At 37.1% G+C, this 25,597-nt stretch overlaps 1 protein-coding gene across 1 annotated transcript; it reads right to left on the minus strand.

Moving 5' to 3' along the window:
• Positions 1–951: 951 nt before the first annotated feature.
• On the minus strand, positions 952–24,747 carry LOC139128358 (uncharacterized). Its single transcript, XM_070694146.1, has 4 exons — positions 24,598–24,747; positions 13,875–14,115; positions 2,149–2,220; positions 952–1,086 (listed from the first exon to the last, which is right to left on the minus strand). Exons 2-4 carry the CDS (start codon positions 14,100–14,102, stop codon positions 976–978), a joined length of 411 nt encoding a protein of 136 aa, XP_070550247.1. The 5' UTR covers positions 14,103–14,115; positions 24,598–24,747; the 3' UTR covers positions 952–975.
• Positions 24,748–25,597: the final 850 nt, after the last annotated feature.

The following is a 25,597-nucleotide window of genomic DNA, read 5'->3' on the forward strand; positions in this document are numbered from 1 at the left end:
CAACTGTATTAAGAACTGAATGATTAGCTTAAAATTATAAATTATTAATTATGATTAGCTTAAAAGCAGACAGGGGTTGCTGTCGTAGCAGCGATAAGGCTAAACCATTAACTGGAACAGCTGATCAAGTCAGAAACTCCTCATTTTTGGCAACGGTAGATTCATACTAAATTTGAATCTAGTATGGCACCACAACAGTGATCTACCATCTTGTAATAGTCATTCGAAGAGACAGGAATGTTCTGATGCTGTAAACCGAAAGTAAATAGAAGCACAAGTAATTTGTAGAGTTTCAATACATATGGTAGTCCTGAGTTTCGAAAAAAGTAAGAAGGGCTCCCCGAACCAAATAACACACTTTTTGAGTAATATGAATATGATTAAAAGACAATAAAAACCTACTACTCAAGACTCCTAGACCATATGTAATATTAGGCAAAATAAAAGTTTAAATAACAATCTCACAATATTCTTGTCACATAACTTCTAAATCTAAAACGCATTACAACTTTTTTTCTTTATCGGTACTTCAGTAATGTGTTCTTTCCGGTAAGGTGTTTATCGATTATCACTCTAACAAAAGATACCTTCAAATAATTTAAGAACAGACTGTTTATGTTTCTGTCTTGATCAGTCGTTCAATTTAATGGTTTACCAGTGTCGCTGCCACAGCAACAACAACCGCTCTACGTTTAAGGTAATCATAAATTCAGTACTTAATACAGTTGAGAAACTTTTCCAATCGTGACAACGAGTTATAGTTGACTGCTGAAGGAGAATTAATTTTCAATTAGATTTAATTTTATCATTTTGGTGTTTGAGTCAATGGTATTGAAATGAACGAATTTGTCAATAAAACAATGGATTCTATTGTTATTTAGAATCTTTTATTGTATTTAATGAAAAGAATATCATGTATCAGCACATAATAGTTAAATTAAAAAAGCACTGAATAATTAATACTCTCACAGCGATTTACATATTCTCCGTATCATCATGTTGATTTAAAGTGATGTCAGTGTTTTCTCTGCCCCTTTCAATTCTTGATCTTCGAAAATCATCATTTATGTCCTCTGAGACCACCGGCTGTAACATACATGAAAACAAAACAAACATGTATATTCTGAAATGAAATGTTTGCATTCCAGACCAATGACCTGTTGGTGGGCCATATTATTTTTAAATTAACAACTAATGTCAAGTTTAAATTTGCTAATGTTACTGCTAATCGGGTAAGAGACAACAGTTTGAATTTTGAAGCAGAGTGAGTGACTCTTGCAAAAATAAAATACAGCCTCAGGAAGGTCACTAGGATTTCAAAAGTGTATCTTTGCAAAACGTAATCAAATGGAATTGCGACAGCTATTCGGCTTGGAGACAAATCAATTTTAAATCAAGTATTATAGATTAATATAATCTTCATTCAATACAAACCGTGCTTGCGATCAACATTTAGAACTCCATAAAGCAAGATAGGAGAATCTTTGGAATGAAAACGAAAGTTAGAATCAACATACATCTCACAGTACAATAAATTACCCACAATTCTCTTTGATTTGTATCCTTGAAGGTTACTTTTCTAATAACTTTTTCAGTTCTGTATGCAAGTAATAATGTGCAGCATCAGAATAATTGATAAATAATATCAAGTAAAAGTACGTTTAGAAATTTCAGCAAAAGTTTCCAAATAACCATTAAACAACCATGGAAGTCACGTTTTGTAGGTACTACAAATCCCTTACTTTTTAGGCAGCAAGTTATGAAGAACTGAAGGGGTCACCCTCTGAGAAAACTTAGAATGCAAATTTCTTTTGTCATTTCCATTGGAAAAAATCAATATCCTTTTGTTTCAAAAAACAGGTGCAACTGGTCTCCCTACTTTCCATCACATTATTCTGTATGGCTGAAGACACAACCAGTGGAAAATTTTACAAAAATGCTATCTCCTCTCTCAATCTTGCATAATTTTCCAAATCATTTAAAATGAGAATTGAGAAGAATGGTGTCCTTAAAAGTACGTTTTCAGATTTTTTACAACTAGTCTATGAATTTGTCTACACATGGGAGACCTGGTAGACTTCTCTGGGGAATCTCTGAGGATACAAATCGCAATGAATTATGGGAAATTTACAGTACTATACATCTTACCTGACATGGGTGTGCTCTGATTATAGGCCTACCTTGCTCAGGTAGTCTTAAATCCGAGTCAAGTACATGTACCTGTAATGATAGATGGATATCATCGTTTAGGAAAAGGTAGGTATTTATAAGTTATTACAGAATGATAGTGGAGAGGTTGTGGGAGACGAAGAAGGGAAACTGACATCGCAATGACAGATAACGGATATTGAAACATACTTAGAGCAATTGTAGCAATTGTTATATCCAAACGTCTCTTTAGTCAAAAATTAAGTTAAGCGATGCGCCACTGCTTAATCCCAATCATTACCGAATGGTAGGCTGAGAAATAGACATGTAGGGACATGAAGTCCGCCCTCACGCTAAGAGAGTATAATTATTTTGTTTACTACTATTGGCTTTGCCGCCATTTCTTTTTACTGTTGTAACACTGCACTGTACACTCCATGGACGATGTTTCAGGAAAATCAGCCAATTTCATGTCCGTTTATGGAATAACTGTCCAGAAGTTTCAGTAGAGTCTTGCCACCAAGAGTACCAAGTACAAGTCTGGTACCACCACTTATATAGTGGTTCAAGATTGTACTACCGATTTTGTCAGTGATCTTATGTTTCTTTGTGTGTTTGTTTTTACTGTTTATTGGACCTGGTAATTTATTTGCCTTGAATGATAATGATTGCTGGAATCGATTTGATGTCATATTGCAAAGAAGTAAGAACTGACAATTGCCTTTGAATGCTAAGGGAAACACTGCTATACCAGTGAATTTAGACTTTGGATTTGAAAGATGTTTACCGGACTCTACATGCGGATAAGTTTAATGATGTTTATGAGCACGTTTTTGTATGGGCACTCTATGTTGTGCTGAGTCGTCTGTTTAATTGGAAACGTACTGGTTGTATACTTTTAATGTTACTGTTTATATATCGAATTAAAACCAATTATAAAGTTTTCAAGACTCTGCTATCTGTTTTCGTGTTCATATTCCTTGAGGGTTACATCCATTCTATTTCTGTAAGCTGATAAACATGATCCTAGGGAGCATGGATACACCAGTCATGATGTCAGACACTGATACTATGAATAATGCAAAGGAAGCAAAGAAGAAGAGAAGAAATGCTTATCAATGCTCCCAAGGATCATGTTTATCAGCTTACACAAATCGAATGAATGTGACTCCTCAGGGAATATGAACACGAAAACAGGCAGCAGAGTCTTGAAAACTTTATAATTGGTTTTAATTCGATATATAAACAGTAACATTTAAAGTACACACTGCAGCCCAAAAGCCCTCATTTTGACACTGCAGCCCAAAAGCCCCTCATTATGACTATGAATAATGCAAAGGAAGCAAAGAAGAAGAGAAGAAATGCTTAAGCACCACTGAATCTTCATTGTGGAAGGGCCTTAACGTTCTGATAGATACGATAGTAACCGTCCCAGATATATATATTCAATACACTGAAAATGATGACGAATTTATAATGAAGAAGCCTGGATTAACGACTACCAAAAAACTTCATCGGTCTGAAAAGTAGAGCAATAGATTACATGAAAGCAAGGGAAGCCCCAGTGAAAACTGATAGTTCAGACAGTAATACAGCAGAGCGAGTACGCAACAGTGAGAATGGCAGTACAGATGAAACACGTGAAATTAATACTGCTGTTGTGTCAAGCCCAGTAACCAATGGTTCTGTGCGAGATGTTGTAAACCTAGTTACACAACATACTTAGCCTGTGCAAAAGAGTACTGATTTTGGCCTGTTTTGCAGCTTTAAGAAGGAAAAGCGAAAATTTTCGAAGTTTTCAGGTGATGTCAGAGGGTATTTCACATTCAAGGCAGATTTCAAACATATGGTCAACACGAGGTACAGTAAACGTGATGCTGTAGAACTCCCACGCACCTGCCTTCAAGGTAAACCACTTGATTTGATCAAAGGTTTAGGTACAGATTATGATGCTGCATCATGGGCATATCTGGACTCAATCTATTATGATCCTAGAATTGTAGCAGATATTATTATGCAAGATATTGTGAAGTTCAAACCATAAAAGGATGAGGAAGATGGCCGGTTCTGTGACCTGGTACACCTGGTAAGACGTAGTTGTAACGTTCTGAAAGAAGTTGGTCGACCACACGATATGGAAAATCATCGTGTTTTGGCCATGATAGAAATGAAAATGAGTGTGACGACCGAAAAGTTTGATTTCGTTTGATAGAAACAGAAATCCAATCTGCAACAATAGAGCATTAATGGACTGGATGACACAGGAAATCCCGTATGAGAGCAACTGCACCATTACGTAATTCAGTTCACAGCAAGTACACAAGCAGTTAACTACGTATGAGATGGCTCCAGTAGCAAAAGTTCACTGCTTTGTAATTGTCGGATATGTCAGTCTTCTAATCATTGGGTAGACTAGTGCCATAAGTTGATAGCAATGTCTCTGAATGCACGTTTGGAGAAATGATCGATGAATGAATGATGCATGCTTCAGTTGTCTAGAGATAGCAGGTTAAACCCACATTTACTAAAAAACATCACTGTCAGGAGTTGACTAATGGTGTGTGTGGTATCGGATGAGTCAAAGCAAACACGAAAGCATGTACTAAGAGAACAGCTTTAATGCGGTGCAACACTCGCCGAAATACAGAACAACATGATTGTGCTCAAAGCCTTCTGGGAGTTAAGGCCATGTAAAATATGTAACAATATGTATAACTGAGAGTTCCTGCACAACATATTCCCTCTGCAGATAACGCAAATAAACACAATAAACATCAACAACAATTTATGAACTTAATGTCCGAAGTTCAGTGTCCGAACAAGTTCAAATCGATCTGTGTCTCAGGTAATAATATAGTCTTTCAAATACGCTGGTAGACGAATAGTATTTAGGTTGTCCAGTCGATTGTTGATCCTGAGTAGTTCTTCTATCCGACGGATAAGCTGTTGGTATCATCAGATGGGAGGGCGTGATGATAGATGTGGCAGCAGATGGAGCATGTTGATAGGAACGTGATAACCGTCTAACATTCCGTGTAGTTCCACCATCTAGTCTGAACTTTGACTGCCCTAGTAATTTGGTGATACGGTGAGGTTGTGAAAGTGTAGCTGATAGTTTATGACTTCGGTAAGGTCGCCTGACTCTCATAGAGTCAGCATCTTTAAGTGCTGATTATTTAGCATGACGTCTCACATCAGTATATGCTTCAATCTTATGCTGACGTCGGTGGATCTTTGACTTCAGATCATCTATTTCTTGCTTCTTTATCGTTGATGTTGGCTTCAGGTGATCAAGTTGTAAGCACAGCTGACGATTGATCATTAGCTCTGCAGGAGATCTTTTTGTGATTCAATGTGGCGTTGCTTGATAGTTCTGAAGTATGGTGTGAATACACTTTGCGAATGGTTTCCCTTCTGCGAGATTTGCCTTAAGACCATTCTTCAAGGTTTCATTCAGGCATTCCACTCCTCCAATGCATTGTGGATTGTAGAGTTCTTTTAGGTTGTGCTTAACCCCAGGTGATGAGAGGTAGTTCTCGAATTCATATGAGATAAATTGAGGACCGTTATCAGTAGTAATGGATTCAGGTAGGCCCCATCTGGCAAACAGCTCATCAAGGATCTTGATAATCACAGTAGAGGTGACTGTTTCTGTAGTTGCTATCTCCGGCCATTTAGAGTGGAGATAGTGGACTACTACTAAGAAACGTTGGCTGCAAGGAGCTGCAACTACTTCTCCAAAAAATGTCTATCTGTATAGCTTGCCATGGTCTAGTTGGCCAAAGAGTAGGCTGTAGACGTGGATGTGATGGCTTTGACAATTTGCCACTGATTGCGCATGCCTCACAGTTACAGACGAAGTCTTCGATTTGCGAATCCATACCTGGCCACCAAGCTTTCTGTCTACGTCGTTGCTTCATTCTGACCATTCCTGGATGAGCTTCATGGGCCATGTGAAGTGCACGCTCTTGGAGAGAGCTGGGAATAACTGCTCGAGATCCCTTGCTATGCTGCAGTTGTCCCATATGGTAAGTTTATCCAAGAGTTTTGCAAACACCTTTAAATCTGGCGAGACACTTCGAGGCCAACCATTCACGATGTACTTCCTGACTGAGTGCAGGACTGGATCCATTTGTGAACTTGTGCGCAGTTCGTCTAGTGTGACTAGGTTATCCAAAATTATTTCAGGGATGTCTTAATCCGACTCTTTTTCCGCAGAGTCATCTTTGGCTAAGAGGCGACTAAGCATGTCTGCAACAAAGTTTTTGTTGCCTGGTAGGTGCTCTACCTTGACGTTCTACTGCAGCAACCCGTCTGTCCATCTGTAGATGCGTAGAGGTTTATGACCAGATCCTTTCTTTGCTAATAGTGTTTTCAGCTTTTCGTGGTCGGTACGCAGTGTATACCGACGCCCATACAACAATATATGCCAATGTTCTGATGCGTATACACAAGCTAATGCTACTGGCTTCTCTTCCCCATTAGCGCATTATAATAACACGGCACTGACTGCATAACTAGAGGAATCGGTAGTCATGAAAGTTTCAGCATCTAGATGGAAATGTGCAAGCACAAGAGGTGATGCAATCTGTCGTTTCAGGTTGTTGAATGCCTCATGCTGTGTTTCGGTCCAGAACCATGGCTCCTCCTTCCGGAGTAACTTGCGACAGTAGTTCAGCTGTATCAGCATAGTTGGGTACGAACCTCAAGTAGAAGTTTGTTGTGCCCAGGAATGACTGAAGTTCCTTGACATTTGTCTGTTCTGGTAGGTCCATGATAGCTTGTGGTTTGTCTGAAGTGACAACACCCCAGCAGCCGATACTCTATAGGTTACGAATTCTATTTCGCTCTTTGAGATTTCGCACTTCTCCTCGTCAAGGGTAAGATTATACCTTGCAAACTCATTCAGTACAGCATTTAGGTTCTCTTCAAGGTTGTCTTGATTAGCACCATGCATTGCGACATCGTCGATGCGGTGTAGATTGCCTCAACATGTACTTAGCACTGATGCGAGTATCTTTTGGAAAGCCCCTGGCGCTGAAGACAGGCCATACGGCATCCTTTTGTACTGGAAGACGCCTTCATGTGTAATGAACGCGGTGAAGTATCTGCTTTCTTCAGCCAGCGGAACTTGTAAGTAGCTGCAACGCAAGTCAAGTTTGATCCATGAAACTCTGTTGTCACATCACCGAGGTCAGGAAATAGGTACTTGTCTAGATTAATGGCTTTGTTGACCTCAGGTAAATCAATACATAGGCGAATCTCTCCCAGGTTTGAAATCCGGGGAGATGAGTCTACTTTCTCAATTATGTCAAGTTTCTCTAGCCTGTGTAGTTCTTCCGAAACTTCAGGCCAGATGCTTAATGGCAGAGGACATAGTTTCTGCGATACAGGTGTGACGCTTGTATCCAAACGTGGTCTGTGTACAAAGCTGGAGATTTTACCTATCCCCATAAACAAATGAGGAATCTTGTCTTTCACTTCAGAGCCTACTGAGTTCACTGGTATACCATGTCTGCTGATCTGGAATCCCATTGCATTGAACAAGTTAATACCCATGAGGTTACTGCCTTGTCTTGTTATGTGGAACGGGAAGTTGTCTACACACTGTTCTTCACACTGCTCAGTGAGCTTTGCGATACCGATAACCGGAATAGTATCACCTGTGTAGCTGGTCAGACTTGGTTTGTAGCTGTGAGCGGGACATGTCTAAAATGCTGCTGGTACACTTTCTCGTTCATTATAGAAACTTTAGCTCCAAGATCAATCATCAAACTGAAACTGACTCCATTTATTGTAGTAGCCCAGGACTTAAATTTACTGTAAGCAGGTGTACTGCCTGAAACTGTGTAAACATACGTCTCTTGAGTCGGTTCATCTGATGTATCGACTTGCCTGACTCTGCGAGTTGCAGAGCTTCTACACAATCGCCCAAAGTGACCAACCTTGTGACATTTACTGCATATTTTCCTACGAATGGGAGAGGTAGGATAATGTGTGATATGATTATCGGCACCACACTCAGCGCAAACAAAATTAAAGGTTCATGGTGTCGTTTGCAGTCTCTTCACTCTGGAGTACAGACAGCACTAAAACGCAGATTACAGTTGTGTCTCGCCGTGCCTAATCGGTTCTATACAAAAGACAGTGAAACAAAAAATACACACTACTATACATTGAACACAAACCAGCAATATATGAACGATGTGTGGAGTTGCTGTCCCGTTACTAAGCAGACACTGAAATAAAATACATACATGGACTATATCTGTGATTCAGTCCACAGTGTAAACCAAGGCCAGAAACTGACAAAGCAGATAGACACAGTCTTGGCTGAAGCTTGATTCAAAGTTGAAGGTTGGGTTTCAAACAAGTCATTAAATGAAGAGACATTAAATGAAGAGGCACAAGACTCAGACAGAATGGAACCAAAACTTCTTCCAAATGTAGCAGAAGAGACATTACTAGGATCAGCATGGGAGCCTGAAGAAGATGTTCTCAGTTTCAAAGTCAGTATGAACTTTAACAGATATATAGCAAACCTAGAAGAGTCTAATCATCCGAAACTGACCAAGGGAAGAGTTCTCAGTCAAGTTGCACACATTTTTGACCTCGTATGCTTTGTAACAGCATTCCTGATCCATGCAAAATAAGTATACAGCATTTATGGCTACAGGGCATAGACAGGGACCAAGAATTATCTCAGCCAATGCAACATCAGTTGATGAAGCTATTCCAAGAAATGAGTGAGCTGAACAATGTAAGCTTTAGCAGATGTCTCACACCAGCTGATGCCACCGGAGATCCGATTCTGTGTATATTTTCTGATGCATCTGAAGAAGCCTTTGTAACCTATACATATTTCAGATGGCAACCTATTGATGGTACACATCATGTCGGTGACAGGACATTTACCCCTGGGACATTTAGTCCCCGGACATTTGACACCTACCATTTACCATTTACGGACACTTACCACACGGACACTTATCACACAAGACATTTACCACCGGGACAATTACCCCCTCTCTTAAAATTTATTTTAAAGGACGTTTGATTCATTATCTTTATTCAAACAGTTTCAACTTTGTTTTCACAAAGCATAGACACTGTCTATGATTCAAACAGTCGAATGGAGTGTATTTTATATGTTGGTGATGAAACAATTTGTAAACATTTTATGAAACATCTAACACACATTCTACGTGAAAAACATGAAATTGAAGATGTGTGTAACTTTCGATGCAACCCGGTTTTGACTAAAAAAGACAAACATAGAAAAAAGAGACTAATATTATTAGTTGCCTAGTGTTAGAGTCAAGGTTAGGTTTGGGGTGAGCCAATAAACTGATGAATCTTAAAGAGACATTATTTTAGTCCGTTTACACTATATAGTTGTCATTTTAATGTCATTTATAGTATTAATTTATTATATAATACATGGTTAGACAAACTGTGTCAATTTCAAGATTAATAATCAACTTATATCCGCAGACAACTCCGGGTGGCGTAGTGGTTAGAGGGAGGGTCTTTGGTTCAGGCATCCTGGGTTCGATTCGGTTGAAGGCATAGCATAAAGATTAGAATGTATAGAAACACTTGCGAGGAATAGTAAAAGGTAAATCATGTGGCACACAGCAGGAGACAGTACTAGAAAAGATGCACAAGGAGTCTTTGCGATGAACCTTTTTTTCATCTTTCCTATTTGACATCATTTTTGACACAGCAATATTGTCGTTATAAATAGTATAAGGGCCTAAATATCCGGGTGGCTAATGGTTTTAATGGTAAATGTATCGTTGGTTAATGGTTGGTGGTAAATAACCGGGTGGGGGATGGTAGGAATGCCTGGTGGTGATTGTCCAGAAGGCGGTAACTTTCCTAGAACCCTGATGTCAGATTCATTGTAGTAAAATCACGTGTAGCACCGTTGACGAAACTGACTACTCCGAGATTTGAACTACAAGCAGAAATCATAACAAGTCGCTTTATAAGCCGATGTTTCTCACAGATAGCAGCATAGTATTGGAATCGTTTCAGGGACCTGCAAGAAGAATCAAGTCATTTGTATCTAAAAGGGCAGGAGAAATCCAGAGCACTACCAATCTGTCCCACTAGCGACACCTACCAGAAGAATTCAACGTTGCTGAAGATGTGCCACTTGTTATACCGGTGAAGCAGTTCACTGAACGATGGCAACATGGCCCAGAGTTCCTATTTTTACCAAGTCTATCATAAGATGTTTCCTGTCCTGACCAAACTGAGCTAGACAAAGAAGAACGTAAAACCAAACAGATTCTCGTTTCTGAAGAGAGGCCAGAAATTCTCGATTGTTCTAGATTTTAATCATGGATGAGACTGATCAGAGTGACAGCAAATGTCCTGAGATTCATCGACAGTCTACGCGACAAGCAACAGAACAGAGCACTGATGAAACAAGGTCCACTGTCACTGGATGAGCTTAGGGATGCCGAAACATACTGGATAACCAGAGCACAGAGAAGTATCCATGAATGCCTACAATTTGAGAAGTCAAGACACTGAGTCCATTCACAAATGAAGGAATAATCAGAGTTGTAGGTCGACTAAATGCTTCATTCATGTTATATGAGACAAGTAATCCAGCTTTATTACCAAACAGACACCACATATCACTACTGATTATGCAACACACGACCATGGGACACACCGGAATTGGAGCTACAGTAGCGAAAGCTACAAGGAAATACTGGATATTGAAAGCCCGCAGACTAGCCCAGACTGTAAAGTTCAGATGTGTATTCTGCAGAGAAGGAGACAAGAAAACTTAAACATAGTTTGTGGAAGTCTTTACCACAGAAAAGATTGGCACCATATATTCCACCATTCTATTACGCGGTTTGTGATAACTTTGGACCGTATAAAGTAAACATCAGCCACAATAAGACCACTAAGCATTATGGAGTGATCTTCACCTGTATGAACACAAGACCCGTTCGTTTAGAACTAGCTGTAGATTACTCAACTATGGTGTTTATGCAAGTACTTCAGCAGCTTTTCGCCATCCAAGGATATCTAGCAATGATGACTATCGATAATGGACATCAGTTATTAGTAGGAGCAGAACAAAAACCAAAATGTATGGTGCAAGGATAGGATAAAGTCAAGTTAAAAGAGTTTTGTGCAGTTAAAAGCAAGAAATTGAAATTTACTATGCCCGCAGTCCAACACCAGAATGGATGTGTAGAATCACTTGTAAAGACATGCTAAGCAGCATGAAAACAGTCATTTGGAGAGCAAGGTTTCACATCATTCGAGTTGTACACCTTACTATTTGAAGAAGCAAATCTCGTCGACCAGATACCAAAAGGAAGAATTCCAGATGATCATGGTGAAGAAGCTCATATTTATGCCCAAATGATATCCTGTTAGGTCGATCATCGACAGCAATACAGCAAGCACCACTTCAAGAGACGAAGAACCAAAGACTCCGTGTAGAATTTGTGCAGGAGATCATTAGATTCATTAAGGAAGCGATGAGGTAGAGATGTATTACCACATTTGGTATGGCGCAGAAAATGGAAAGTAGAAAGACGCAATGTCAGCGACATGGTAATAGTATCTGAAGCTGATGCAATCAGAGGTAAATGGCATATTGGTCGTATTCTTGAAGTTTATCCTGGATATGATGGTGAAATATGTAATGTGCAGGTCGAACACCTTAAGGAATTTACAAGAGACCAGTCATAAAAATTGCAGTGAGATCAGTCGATTTCCTGTGTGTTTATTGAATAACTGTCCAGAGGTTTTCAGTAGAGTATTGCAAAGAAGTAAGAACTCCTTTATTTATACTGTTATTGAAATGTTCATACATTTACAGTAAGTAATTTTGACTCATTGTCAAAACTATGTAACGGACAGTTCAGTGAGTTACCGCCAATATACATGTGTTACGCAAATCAGCATACAAAACGGAAAAACGGACAATCGCTTGTGAATGCTGAGCGGAACACTGCTATATCAGTAAATTAAGACTGATTTTGAAAGATATTTACCCGCCCCTACATGCGGATAAGTTTACTGATGTTCATGAGAAACGTTTTGTACGGCCATTCAAGTTTAAGCCTATGTTGTGCTGAATTGTGTTTTTGAATGGAAACTTACTGGTTGTCTACTTTCAATGCTACTGTTTACAGATCAAATAAAAACCAATTATACAGTTTTCAAGACTCTGCTGCCTGTTTTAGTGTTCACATTCCCTTAGGGTTACACCGAAGATTGTAATTTTTATTTACTATAATTTAGACTGGGTAGTGTGCCTGTGCCAAGTGGTTATAGTGAGGATACTAAGTATGTCTTTACTCGTAATTATTGGGATCATTTTATATTGGTCAAAAGTCGAAATAAGATTGCTCTTTTAGAATCTGTAACATTGAAAATGCAGAAGAGGTCTTACAAATATCTACCCCTTTAAGAATAAGCATATGAAGCCAAAATATATATTCATCATACTTAAGAATGACAATTCTCATTAATAGTAGCATGCCCTGCCCGTCGCATTTTGATTGGTCGAGCTGAACCATGTGACTGACCACAAATACACAGTAATAGTTTGTTTACATGCCCGTTAATGAATAATAAGATTAACAACTCAAAGTATCGTAACTTTACAGCTCAAACATAAATCATAATCGATCACAATATAATGGAGCACTTGCAGGTCAAGCTGAGATACTTTTTTTCTGAAAACATCTCCGCATTTGCCAATTTTTGCAGCGCGTGTGACAGTGCGTCGCGTACTGCTCAGTTTCTGGGGCCCAGTTGTCGTTCGCTCCTGAAATTTTTCGGAAATTTTGACGGTTTTCTTGGGTTCGCTGATAATATGATGGAAATAACTGGCGACGCACTGACCATTAACGTTTATTTGTGGGCGCGGGCTCGAGGAAAGCCAAATTAACGGGCTCGGCAAGCCTCGCCCTTTAATTTTTGGCTTTCCTCTCGCCCTTGCCCAAAAATAAACGTTAATGGTCAGTGCGTCGCCAGTTATTGCAATATTAATACGTAGCAAGCGCAGAATTTACCATCTTGTAACACTTAGTAGATATAGTATACGCTATACTAACACCGAACGCTAGTACATGTTACAGTTTTGTCAGGTTCGTGATTATGTGATATATTATGTTGACATATTTTTAGGTGAGCCATTATGTTAAGAATAATGTCTCCCGTTCCTTCTTGATGACGTGAAAATTCTTGGCAACGTCACAAGACAACTAAAAACTACGGCTACCATGCCTTTTCAGTCGCAGCAATGATTTTATGGAATGGTCTCCCTTTTAATGCTGGCATAAACTGTACTATTGATTCTTTTAAGCGTAGTGTTAAGACATACCTTTTTAAGGAATATTACAAAGTGTAACTTTGTTTTTTGTTGCCAGATAGACATTTATTTTTTATGCTTACCTTTTCAGAAATACATTTTTAGTCTTGTAAAGAGCACTGAGAAGCAATTTAGTGCGCTTTTAAGAAATAAAATCATAATGATAATAATAAAAATTTGAAAGAGTTGCTTTCTTTCTTGGAATGTAGTAAAACTTATGTACTCTTACGAATCTATAGTTTAATTCATGTTACAGGTAAGCTTTTCCCAACATACCACCTCGACCATGCGAGCGAAATAGGGTGTGTTTATCAATAAATAAAAGATATAGAAAAGAAAGAGAGGTTGACATCTTAAAGCAGCTCACCATAGTTTTAGTCCTGCCGGTGTCTGGTGTAAAGATTTTGTGGGGACACTGAAGCGGTGTTACTAGAGCATGGCCATTATTGATGGCTTGCACCGTTGTTTGATCTTCATTTCCCCCTGGGCTGTTGTTAGATGTTGCATATGCAGACCCGGTGTTGACCGGTGTAGGTACTGTCAGGTCATTGTTACTCCCGCCGCTGTCATTCGGCTTTGTACAAATACACCCCATTGTATCAAGCAACCTGGAACAAAAATCAAATAAAGATGCTTTTGAAACAGATTTAATCACCCTTGCGGTGAGAGAGAAAGACAGACAGACAGACAGACAGACAGACAGACAGAGACAGAAACACAGAGAGAAGGTTTATAGTCACGCCAGCGGCTTATTGACAATGCATGCATAGTTTCATATATACAATGTGAGTAACCGGCAGTTTAACCGGTTAAATTCATGAGTGCCGCCATGTTTCTTAAGTGATCGTAAATAAACAAATACGAAACGTGCAAAGTATTATTTTATAACATGCCATTACTAAAGCATATCTCTTTCATTAGCCAGTAAGTATTTTTATCCACTTTGTCACTGATACAAAATGTCACGCCTAAAAATAGAAAAAAGACAAAACTGTCATGCATATGAAGGAGGACATACGCAAATGTTGCTGGGATTGAATTTTAGAAAAGCGCCCTTAATAACTTGATGCAAAAATTGCAAGTTTTTAGACGGAACGCTTGTTTTCAGCTTGCAATTGAAATTCGGGCAGTGCAGTTACTATTGCAACGATAATGATGGCACAATACGCCCTTTGTTCAACGCAATAGACTGTTATCATGGTAAAAATTGACAAATAATGTCCAACATATTTACACATTAAACAGAAAATCTTTATCACCAGGGTCTGACATCGCGTACGTTTGTGAACTGTTTTCATCAGAGGGTAAAGTGGGCATATTGGTCATACAAACGTACATAGCAAGTAACACTTAATTTTATTTTATCCTTTACTATTACTAATCATGAATCAATACAATTAAATTTCCAATTTCAACGCTTGCTGCGACATCACGGGCTGACCCTACATGATATTAATTATAAAGTTGACTTGCAAATGCTATTTACACTGAACCATATATGACTTAGTAATACACAAGTTTCACTTTTGTTTGGCGAATATATAAAAACAAAACAGCATTAATGTGCCAGATTAATTTGATCAACACCTTAAGTCTTACAGGAACGTTGCATTAAAAAACGAAAACAGCCCTTGACAACTGAACGCAGTATGTAAGCCAGTACATCAACGCAATAAGAAGGAGAATTTGGCAATAAATTTTAACAGAATCATATTTCTAAACAGTATGCCACGATCTCTGATCTATGTGCCGCCGTTTAATCCTTTTATTTTTTGAATGACACTTTCCATTTAAATTATACCAAACTTTCTGGGATAAACAATTATATAGGAACACTAGCCAATCGCATTTTCAAACATTTCAGCCGAACACTTGGATACATATTTTTTTTGACTAAATATAAAACCCGTTATGATTTATTAACGGTTTTTGTTATTAATAATTGAAAGGTTTCTTAGAAAGATATAATCATTTAGAGATACTTCCACAAGGATTTGTGATAACAAAACAATCAAATGCACAAGAACCGGGTGCTCTCTTTTTTGTCTACACGATATTCAAGATTGCATAAGCAATAAGGACCTATAATCTTTTGAGGTGCAGCTGCTTCACTACCTACTTTATTAGCTACTGTTTGTACACATTTTGAACACCATATATATTTAAACTTACTGACACTTTTTTGAGGTCATCGAAATTTTCAAACATGGTCTAATTTTTTAATCTTGAACAATTCATTGCCTTCAATTCACCAAAGCCTTGTTGAAACCGTTTCTTAATTGAGACTGTTTCCAGAGAAATGATTTCTTACAAGAAGACAACATATGTAAAATTCTGTACTTTTTCAGTGTTGCCACTTACTTTTTATTTAATTGTATCTAATTCAAAAACGCAATGAAAAATATGTTTGATTCATATTACAATTCAAACATCAACTTCTCGCGCTCGTTTAAATAAATTCTGTACAAGCTGCAATTTCTTAATTCTTGAATGCAGGAAATAGGATAATGTTCTAAAGCCGTGAATGGCTTGTTGAGCTTTACATAGATTTTATTGTTTTCTGACATTTTAATTGTTGCCGTAATGCTTAATTTATGTACTGGGATGTCTTCCTATGTTCTATATAAGATCAACACAAAAGCAAAACAACAAGCTAGGTATTTTAAGCGATATATTCTTTGTACATCTTGCGTGCATAATGTGGCAATAATAGTACGATAAAAGCTACAATGTGAAAATCGTATACTTTTGCCACTTGAACCATAGATTGGAACCGAAATTGAAGGTTCTAAGCTACGTTAGATGTTTTAAGTTGAAACTATTGTATTCTTGACTTCTTTAATGGGCACACCTTATACCAGTTCATGTAAAAATAGCGGACGCTAGACGCGTCTTTACGCGTTCAAAATGTACATGTCGGTGTTCAAATTTGAACGGTTAGTGTTCATATTGTTAACACTAGTGTTCATATTATTAACAATGATGTTCTAAACCTGAACACCTGAACACGTAGTGTTAACAACTATCTCCTTCAAGTGTTCAAAAACTCAGCATCACAGAAATTTTACAATACTGTGAAACAATTAACAATCTTTTGTGTTTTTTACTTTACAATGGCTATATTAACTTTACTACTGCCTCGCTGTCCGGAATACGTAAACAGATTTCGGTGTAACGAATTTCACAATAAGTGGAAAATATTTCCGGTTTACAATTGCTGAAAGCATGTTTTTTCTAAAAAAGGAAGTATAAAAAATAATTTTACACGTTTATTACGGGTTGAAATTTTGAAATTTTGAAAACAAAATCAAAAAACCACCATTAACGTTTTAATTTTAACATCGGCGTGCAAGAGGCGTTCTACTTCTTAACACTTGGTGTTCAAGTTTGGTGCCTTTTCTTATCCCATGATGCATCAAAACGGAAGTTGCGACATTTTTCTTGTAAGCGCACGCTGAAGTCGTGATAGTGCGAAAGCAAGACCAGAAAGGGTAAGTTTTCTCTCCAAAATATTAAAAGGTATTGGATTTTGAAGCATCTGTATTATTATCCTTCGAAATTAATTGTATTGTACTTTGAAAAAGCTTAACTACGTGAAAAAACCTTTATTTCTTTCAGTGGCTGGTGGACCATACACTAGCTGTGAATACGCAGCAGTGTTTTGGGCCATGGGGTATCGATCGCACTCGGGTCAAGGGTCATCACTGGAGCGATGACCCTTGACCCGAGCGCGATCGATCGATATGCCACATTACCGCTGCGTAATCACAGCTAACACATGTCTTTTAGTAACCACAATCGCATGTAAATTTAAAACTTTAGTTAAACATCGAAGAATATTGTTTTAGCATATGAGAGTGGCTTTGCTGTTACTTTTCATCAGTTGATGACACGAAGAAGCCAATATTTTGTAACATTGACGAAAAGAGGCACTGTATACAAAAGTCACCCCTATTCCTTAACCTGATAAGGCCAAATTGTCTTTCATTTTAAGTCTCATGTCGCCATATTATCTATTGTTGCATTATTTTCAGGATGTAAAATGTTGGATGAACGTGAAATCGAAGAGTTATTACAGAAGCTATTGGTATAGAAATTGAAGAATATGAGTGTACAGATGTAGCTGTCTGGAAACAAGCTTAAGAACCTCAGTTCATCTCTGATGTAGATTTGAACTTTCGAGGGTTAGTAACTGAATTGATAATTTTCTGTATTTTTGTTCTGAATTTATCTGAGCTATGTCCAGAACGCTATGATTAACTAAATGTTACTGGAGAATAAGCTTTCAAATACTTGTAGTCGCTCTTATCAGATGCAATGGTGGAATGAAGAATAAAAGCAGAAAGCCACAGAAAATTCACAGTGAAAAATGTACACTCTAAATTTCGGAATTTTCTGAAATTTCCTCTCTGAATTTTCTGTCGCTTTCTGCTTCAAATCTTCATTGCACCCTTGCATCTGATGAAGGAGACGTCACGTCTTTGAAGGCTTATGCCAGTAACATTTAGTTGATCATAGCCTGCTACCAAATCTTTGATTATTTTATATTTTAGATCAAGACGTCTTTTGTTCTCGGTTTGTTACTGATTTTAGCTTTGCTGTTAAGGACGTAGACCTTATATCATAGGTGAATGTGTGGCATCATCCTCAAATGTTTACATCCCAAGCGTTTTCTTCAAAACGGCCAGTACGATTCATTTAATATTTGGAGTACAGGTTTCCGGGGATTTTCCTAATCATATATCTACAAGTTATGATGAAATACACAAAATTGTATTTTTGAGACATTAAAGACATTTCAGACATTTTTAAGACATAAGGAATTATCAAAATGTGATATATTCAAGTAAGCCAAATTTTTAGCTTTTTCAAACAGATGTTTTCGTACGTTTTTGCAAGTATGAACATATAACGTAATCCACAATAAGTAAAACCTGTTTTGTCACTACTTTGTTCATATTGTTTGAAAACGATCTACAGTGTTTATGGGGATTTTCTTTTGTTTATGTTTTGATAGGAAGGTGTTTATTAGCGTTGGTGTTTTCCTCTGACAAACTTTACAAAGTGGCCATATGACCACTTTGTAAAGTTTTTCAGAGGAAAACACCAACGGTGTTTATGTGCCCAATTGACACTAAATAATTGTATTTTACTAAAGGAATTTTTGTGTATTTTTAAATAAAATAATTTTACTGAATATAAGTGGTCTGTTTTGTTATTTCCAGGCTTGAACACCCCATGAACGCGCAAAATTAAAGGTGTTCAACAAGTGCATATCATGTGTTCTAACCTTTAACACACTTATCGTTGAACGGCGTCCATGCGTTCAAAAAGTGTTACAGCCCTTTGAACGCGTAAATGCGTTCAATTTTTTGAACGCATTTCATGTGCAACGTATGTTCAGATATGGAACACATGGTGTTCAATATAATGTCTGATGAACACGAAGTGTTCAAAATCTGCACACGTGTGTTAAAAAAATTGAACATTGGTTGAACACGTAGTGTTAAATTTCTGAACGTCTGGACGCGTTCAAAAAGTGTTACAAAAAGGCGTTTAATTGGTGTTCTATCCTTTAACACTTAACTTTACAGTGCAGTTCATGTAAGCAGAGCAAAGCTTATCAACACCCTAATATGAGATTACTTCACAAAACTGCGGTTAAGGATATCAAATCACGTGGACTGCTTGAAGACACATAGTATGAAAATATATATCATTATGTTGTAAATGCCTGCTTTGTTGGTCGATTGTAATGTTTATTGTATGGATACTTTGAACCCCTTATACAATCCTTTTAGCAGATCTTTTGTAGGGCTCTTTCTCTATACAGCAATATTACTCCGGACACATACTGCTTCTTGATCAGGTATGACCTTGAAACCCGACAATGTGATGTGCTTGTGAAATTTAGCATAATATCAATGATCATGTTCTGATATTTTACAGACGACCAGAAAGATCATCATAGGTTCTCGCCCAAGCTGCCCCTACTTTTGGGTGGATATATTATGTTTTCGATTTATACGATGATTCTAAAAATTGATCACATTTTAGGTCCCTCAAAGTTTGGATGTGATGTGTAGAAGTTTTTTCCATTTAAGCGGATTTCGCTTCTTGAATGCATAAGGAAGTCTTGCAAAGCAAACGTCAACTATTCTTGTATGAAAATACTGTATTTTAATATCATAAACGCCTCTGTTTTCTTTGTCATGGCGTCAAGAGTTGTTGCGTTGAGGACTTAATATGCTTTTTTACATCCTAATGAAATCAAATACGGATAATACAGAATGTGAACAGTGCACAACCAAAGATCTTTTTCTACCTTCAGATCTCAACAAAACGAAAGGGTCTCCCAATGAAGTTTTGCTATTTAAACTCTCATAAATGTATAATATCACTGACATATTTCAGACTCTTTCTCACAATGTCATCAACGCATGTCAATAAACCAATCATCATTATCTCCCGATATGGCAAGTGTTACATATCAGTACTATAGATTCAGTAATACTAGAATAAAGGGTAATTTTCAAAGAAAATTATGCACATTCTTATGGCCATTTGAAAGGATGCCAAACAAATGTTTGAGTACATACTTCCAGTATAAACTGAACTTACAGGTAAGTAAATACATTTGTGAATAAGTAACAGACACATAAAAGAGTAACTAACAACACTCATTTAATAACCTAGCTACAAATGAATTATTTGACTAAATATATAGAAATTGATGAATAGAAATATACAAATAAACATATTGTAAATAATTACGAAATATAAATACAATATACATATCATATGTAAAATGTAATTGGTATATCCATTATGAAATCTTTGAGGGTGTGCCTAAAGGAGTTTCAAGCGGGGTTGCGCTTATTTTGCTTTGGTTATGTATTCCAGTGGAGAGAACGTTATCAATATATTGCTAATTTATCAGTGATTGTGATGACACTACTTGCTGCAAGAAGGTTTGCTATATTCCATGGCCTGTACTATGATGATGAGAGGGAGGTTGATAGTACTTTGCGAGATATTGTGCTATAGAAAATTGTAATGAGATCACACATTAAGGAGTCAACTGAGAAGCCTTTGTATGTCATTAATATTCAAATGGTTGAATAAATTAGCCGAGTGTACGGTGAAATAATATTGAATGTTATACCCCTACCTACCTTTTTCGTAACAATATGTTAAATGAGGTCTTTTGCACAATAAATTGTGGATGTGTGTCTTATAGAATGGCCACAGCTTACACTGGTTGATAAATTTCTCTCTAATAGTGGACTTATCATTTGAATGTCTGCTCACCAAATGACTGAGTGACCATAAGTATATTTGGCAAACTTCTTATCTAAAAATAAAACTCTCTCTCTCTCTCTCTCTCTCTCTCTCTCTCTCTCTCTCTCTCTCTCTCTCTCTCTCTCTCTCTCTCTCTCTCTCTCTCTCATTTATTAACTGGACAACACATCACAAACCAAAAGAGTTAAAAGCAGAACCAAAACAGTTATTCTAGCAATATTGTGCTTTAGCGTTCGTTAAAGTTAAAAAAATCAGATATATCAAATCAGCTTGGTTTATGAGACTAATTTTGCCAGTAAAGGTCTATCAAGTAGAACAAGGTTCAGAATTTCGTACAGGTCATTTATAACCCTCTCTACAATTCTCTACTGTTCTCGGGATGGGCTCCTTGACATAAATTTGTCATTTGTAAAATGAGGACCATGTAACTGTCTTCTTTTTTTGCATTGCTTTTCGTGAAACCAAAAATAAGATTTCATCTCTTCTTCCAACACAATGAGAATGTCTTTTTGTATTTTTTCTGTATTCTGATATACTTGTTTTATGTTTATATATCAAATTAACCTTCGATATCACCTTATAATGACAATTTTTTATTTCTTACTCAAATCGACATATGTAATTTTAAATTCCTTTACAAGTGCCTCTGGTATCATTCTTTTGTAACAGTAATCTTTTTGTACGCTACCTTCTATAGCTGCTTGTTTTGGAACTATGACTTCATTATTATTTGAAAATTAAGCTGTCACTCTGTAGCAGCAGTTATATTTACCCATTTTCTTGTTTCTCGTTCCTAAACATAATTACCCCTCCAGCCATACTGTTGCTTTTATTCTTGCGTCTTCCTCATATACCTCTGTCCCTTTCTATTTTGTCCACCACCTCCAAGTGTACAAGTCATCGCTTGTGTACAAGATTTTACCTTCATTTCTCTGTTTCTCTGATGTGCTGTTTCTTTATGTAAATCATTAAGGTCTCTACGTTCACCTCTGTGATCCCCTACCTCTTTGTATCCACACTTGTATCTCTGTGAATTAAGTCACTACTTTGCTCTGACGTTATCCTATTAGATTTTTGCCTCGGTCTAAATATTAACAAATTGTTATTTTCGTCCTTTCTTCTTGTCAACCTCTCCACCATTCTCTGTTCCTGTGTGTAGCTCTGTCTATATGCCGGAATCAATGGAAATGCAAACTCTTGTGTAAAACACAGAATTAGCGACTTACAACAGGCTAAAAAATTAGCAACTAGGCTCGTTACTCTGATTATCGTAATTTTCTCGACGTCAGAATAAATGTACATGGAATTCAAGATTCGTCATCGTCATAAATTTGCTGCAAAATTATCAGAACTTGTTGTTCGAGATGAAAATTTTCTATAGCATTACCTTAGATTTACTGTCAGTTCTCCAAAGATGGCGTTTGTATTATGTATGAAACAGTCCCCGTACGGAAGGACTTCCGCCCATCCAGTGACCTTTACGTACTTTCTACTTCTTAACCTTGTATTCGATTACGTTCATGTTTAAATTCAAAATATTTAAGTGCATATTTAAATAGATTTCTTACGTGTGGCCTTTTTGGTATTTTTGTGCTACGCTTCTCTGATTATTTTTGGATCAATATGGCGCAAGGTATTGTGGGAGTACCATCAGTACCGAGGTTAAGCGATATATCGATACGGCTTTGCAGTGTACTGGTACATGGCACAAAGGCAAATTACGGATGCAATACGTTTACGAGACAGGTTATATAATTTCAAGAATTATATCATGAATTTAGAGTCAGTGCATTCAGTTTGCTAGGTAAAACGGGCTATAAATTATAGACTTTGCTCATTTTAAAGAGCTACCCATGTACAATATGTAACAAACAGCATAGATTGGAAACAAAACAGACTTCTTATTACTTTCGTGACTCTCTCCAAGAATTTCAGAAGTTTAGTGGAAATGATTACTATTCTATCAGTATTCAGAGTAAGAGGTCGTTGTAATTATGTCCTAAGTTTCGAGAAATGTGTTTAGTCTTGAAATTAAAGTATGAGTAAATTTAATACAAGTACAAACCTTTCTTGTACACCAAGAGCAATGATTAAGGACAGAGTCGAACATGAACGGACTGCTAACTAATTGTCTTTTATCTGAACAAACCCATATCACTTGAGAATAATTTAGACTAAAGACACATTGTCAGATTTATGAACCGGCTCAAAACCGGCATTTTGCCGGTAATATTGATTGCAACCTTCCCTTATATGTTACCTCACTGATTAAGTAGTCGACTCTGAATACCTTACAAACATATTTATGAATGCCTATGCAGTAAATTGTTTGCTTAGTCATTGCTTACCCGATTGTTCAAGTTTTCTGCAATTTGTATCGCTTTCCTTCAGTTCATTCTACCTTTATCCTTGCCAGGCCATCTGCACTTCTTTAGCCATAAAATGAGCTATCTCTGAGAAGGCAATACTACACTTTATCTGTCTCTCCCATTGTTTCAATCTTGCTATCCTATAGGTCTCCCTGCAAATTGTCCATAGTTTGTCACCCAATTTGTTTACCTTCACCTAATGCCCCTTTTACTACTCTGCTCTGCGTTCAGGCTGTAGGTAAACAAAGTTTACATGTAATATTTTAGTTGATCAAAATAACTAGTGATAGTTGTCGGAAAAAATAAAATGGAAAAGGTCAGAATATGTCACAATTGAAAAATGTTTGCATAGATATATCGGAGAGAAATCTTTGTCTCAATTCCGCTTTGAAGGTTTAGCCTTAGGTTGAAGATGTTTTTTCTGATAAATTCATAGAAAACGACATGCACCCTGATGGGAGAAGCTATGGATCGGACGATCTTGGTGAATTAGCATTTTAAGCAACTATATTATAAAGGGATGACCGTTTTGCCAACTCAACAACTGTTCTCTATATTTTCTATCTCACCTTCGACCCATCTGTCTCTTTACTTCACGGACTGTTTCTATCTGTGCCTATTATCCTATTTATTGACTATCACACCGATCTATCCCGTGTATTAGGTCAGTCCGCCATTAATTATTAATCAAGTATCAATACTAATAATAGCATATGCCGATACTTTTAAATGTCTTCACAATCTTCAATAATTGTCCCATCATCTGATATCTCACGAAATAACTCTTCTTTTCGGTATATTTCTAAAAACCGACTATTAATGTCCCTATAATTATTGACCCTTACTTCCTGCCTATATAAGCTTAACAGTACTTTAATAAACACATGTTCATCCATACTTATAGAATCTTCATGCATTTGGCAGTTATTTGTTCAATTTTTCGGATCTAGATTGACGACTATTTTAATATTTCTTTGTCGATAATAATAAGCTGTAACAAATAAATTGTCTCTTTTACATCTGTAAACTCAAAGATGCCTGCAGTCATTCATTGCTAGCATATAACCATATTATTTTGTATTAGGCATTCCTTTTGGCATTTTAATGTGATATACCCGTTTAAAAACATAATTCAGTCTTTCTTCTAAACATTACCGAGGCTAGATTATTGGTCACCCTCTCCGGGTCACCCTGCCTTTTACCTTCATACACAAATCACCCATAGCAATAGCATAAGCCCATGATGAAAATAGAAACAACCAACTGTAGCTCTGTGTATTGCACGGTTCCAGTCACGTAATCGATTGTAAATCAGAATTAGTTATTGAAAATAAGCTGACAGGGCTCGAGAAAACTTGCATAATACAACCCTCTTAATATCTAGGTAAACAAAGTTTAAATTATTACATTTTTTCTTACCAGGTATGTTGCCTTGCTTGAAGGATGACACAATGCTCTTCGTCATAGGTAGGTCAGAGTTCATCGTGTACTTAAATGAGGGCGCAGTAGTCTCATCTACCGAAAATATATTGTCCTCACACATTCTTCTTGGGTATTCTATCGCTTACATACATACTGAAAGAAAACAAAGGTATTTATTACTCACTATTTTGAATGAAAAGCGTTGCATTCATCGAACTCCACCTTGGATATTGTTTTCAGAGACTCGACGACCAAGGAAATACTGAGATAAAACAATAACATTTTTACTTATCGCCAATAGGGGCGCTATTCTCCTGTGCAGAACGACGACAGAAAATGTTTTACTTGTTTTTCCTGTCTTTGAACACACAGCATAACTCAAAAATACTATTTACAGTGAAATTGTTGATATTCTGACGCATATAGGCACCATAACCTGTAATATCCTTTAACACTGATGAACAGAATAAGGAAGAGGAGGAAAAGATCGCTAATTGACTGCTAAATCCTTCATATTAGCGAGAAACTTAAACAGGTATGTTAATAATTATGACTATAAGCTTGCTCTTTAGCTTCTTGTATTACTGTAATTATAAAATGGTCCTTATTTGGCGACTAGACATAAATTGACATCAGCACAATAATTGTTCCCATTATTTCTTCTTGGGTCAAGTATAAGTTTCAAATATACCAAACTTTTTGTAATGAATGTAAGCTTATGATACCAACAGGTATTGTTCAATACACACGGTAAATCTTGAACTTATTTAGGAATCTGTCTTATCATGAAAGGCGATGTTGTTAGCATATAATTGATAGCCGTTGAGTGTTCTTAAAGATCGAGCTGTGTGAAATCCTTTCAAACTTCAATTGTAAACTAAGCCTCTGCAAATGCTGCAGTTCCTGACCCTCGAGTTTGAACAGAATGTTCCTTACGGATTGTGCTTTGTGTAAACAGCTATGTCCTAGTTGACAACAATCTATTGTCTAAAGCCTA

Source organism: Ptychodera flava, unplaced genomic scaffold (genome assembly GCF_041260155.1).
Source record: "Ptychodera flava strain L36383 unplaced genomic scaffold, AS_Pfla_20210202 Scaffold_50__1_contigs__length_938362_pilon, whole genome shotgun sequence".
NCBI lineage: Eukaryota > Metazoa > Hemichordata > Enteropneusta > Ptychoderidae > Ptychodera > Ptychodera flava.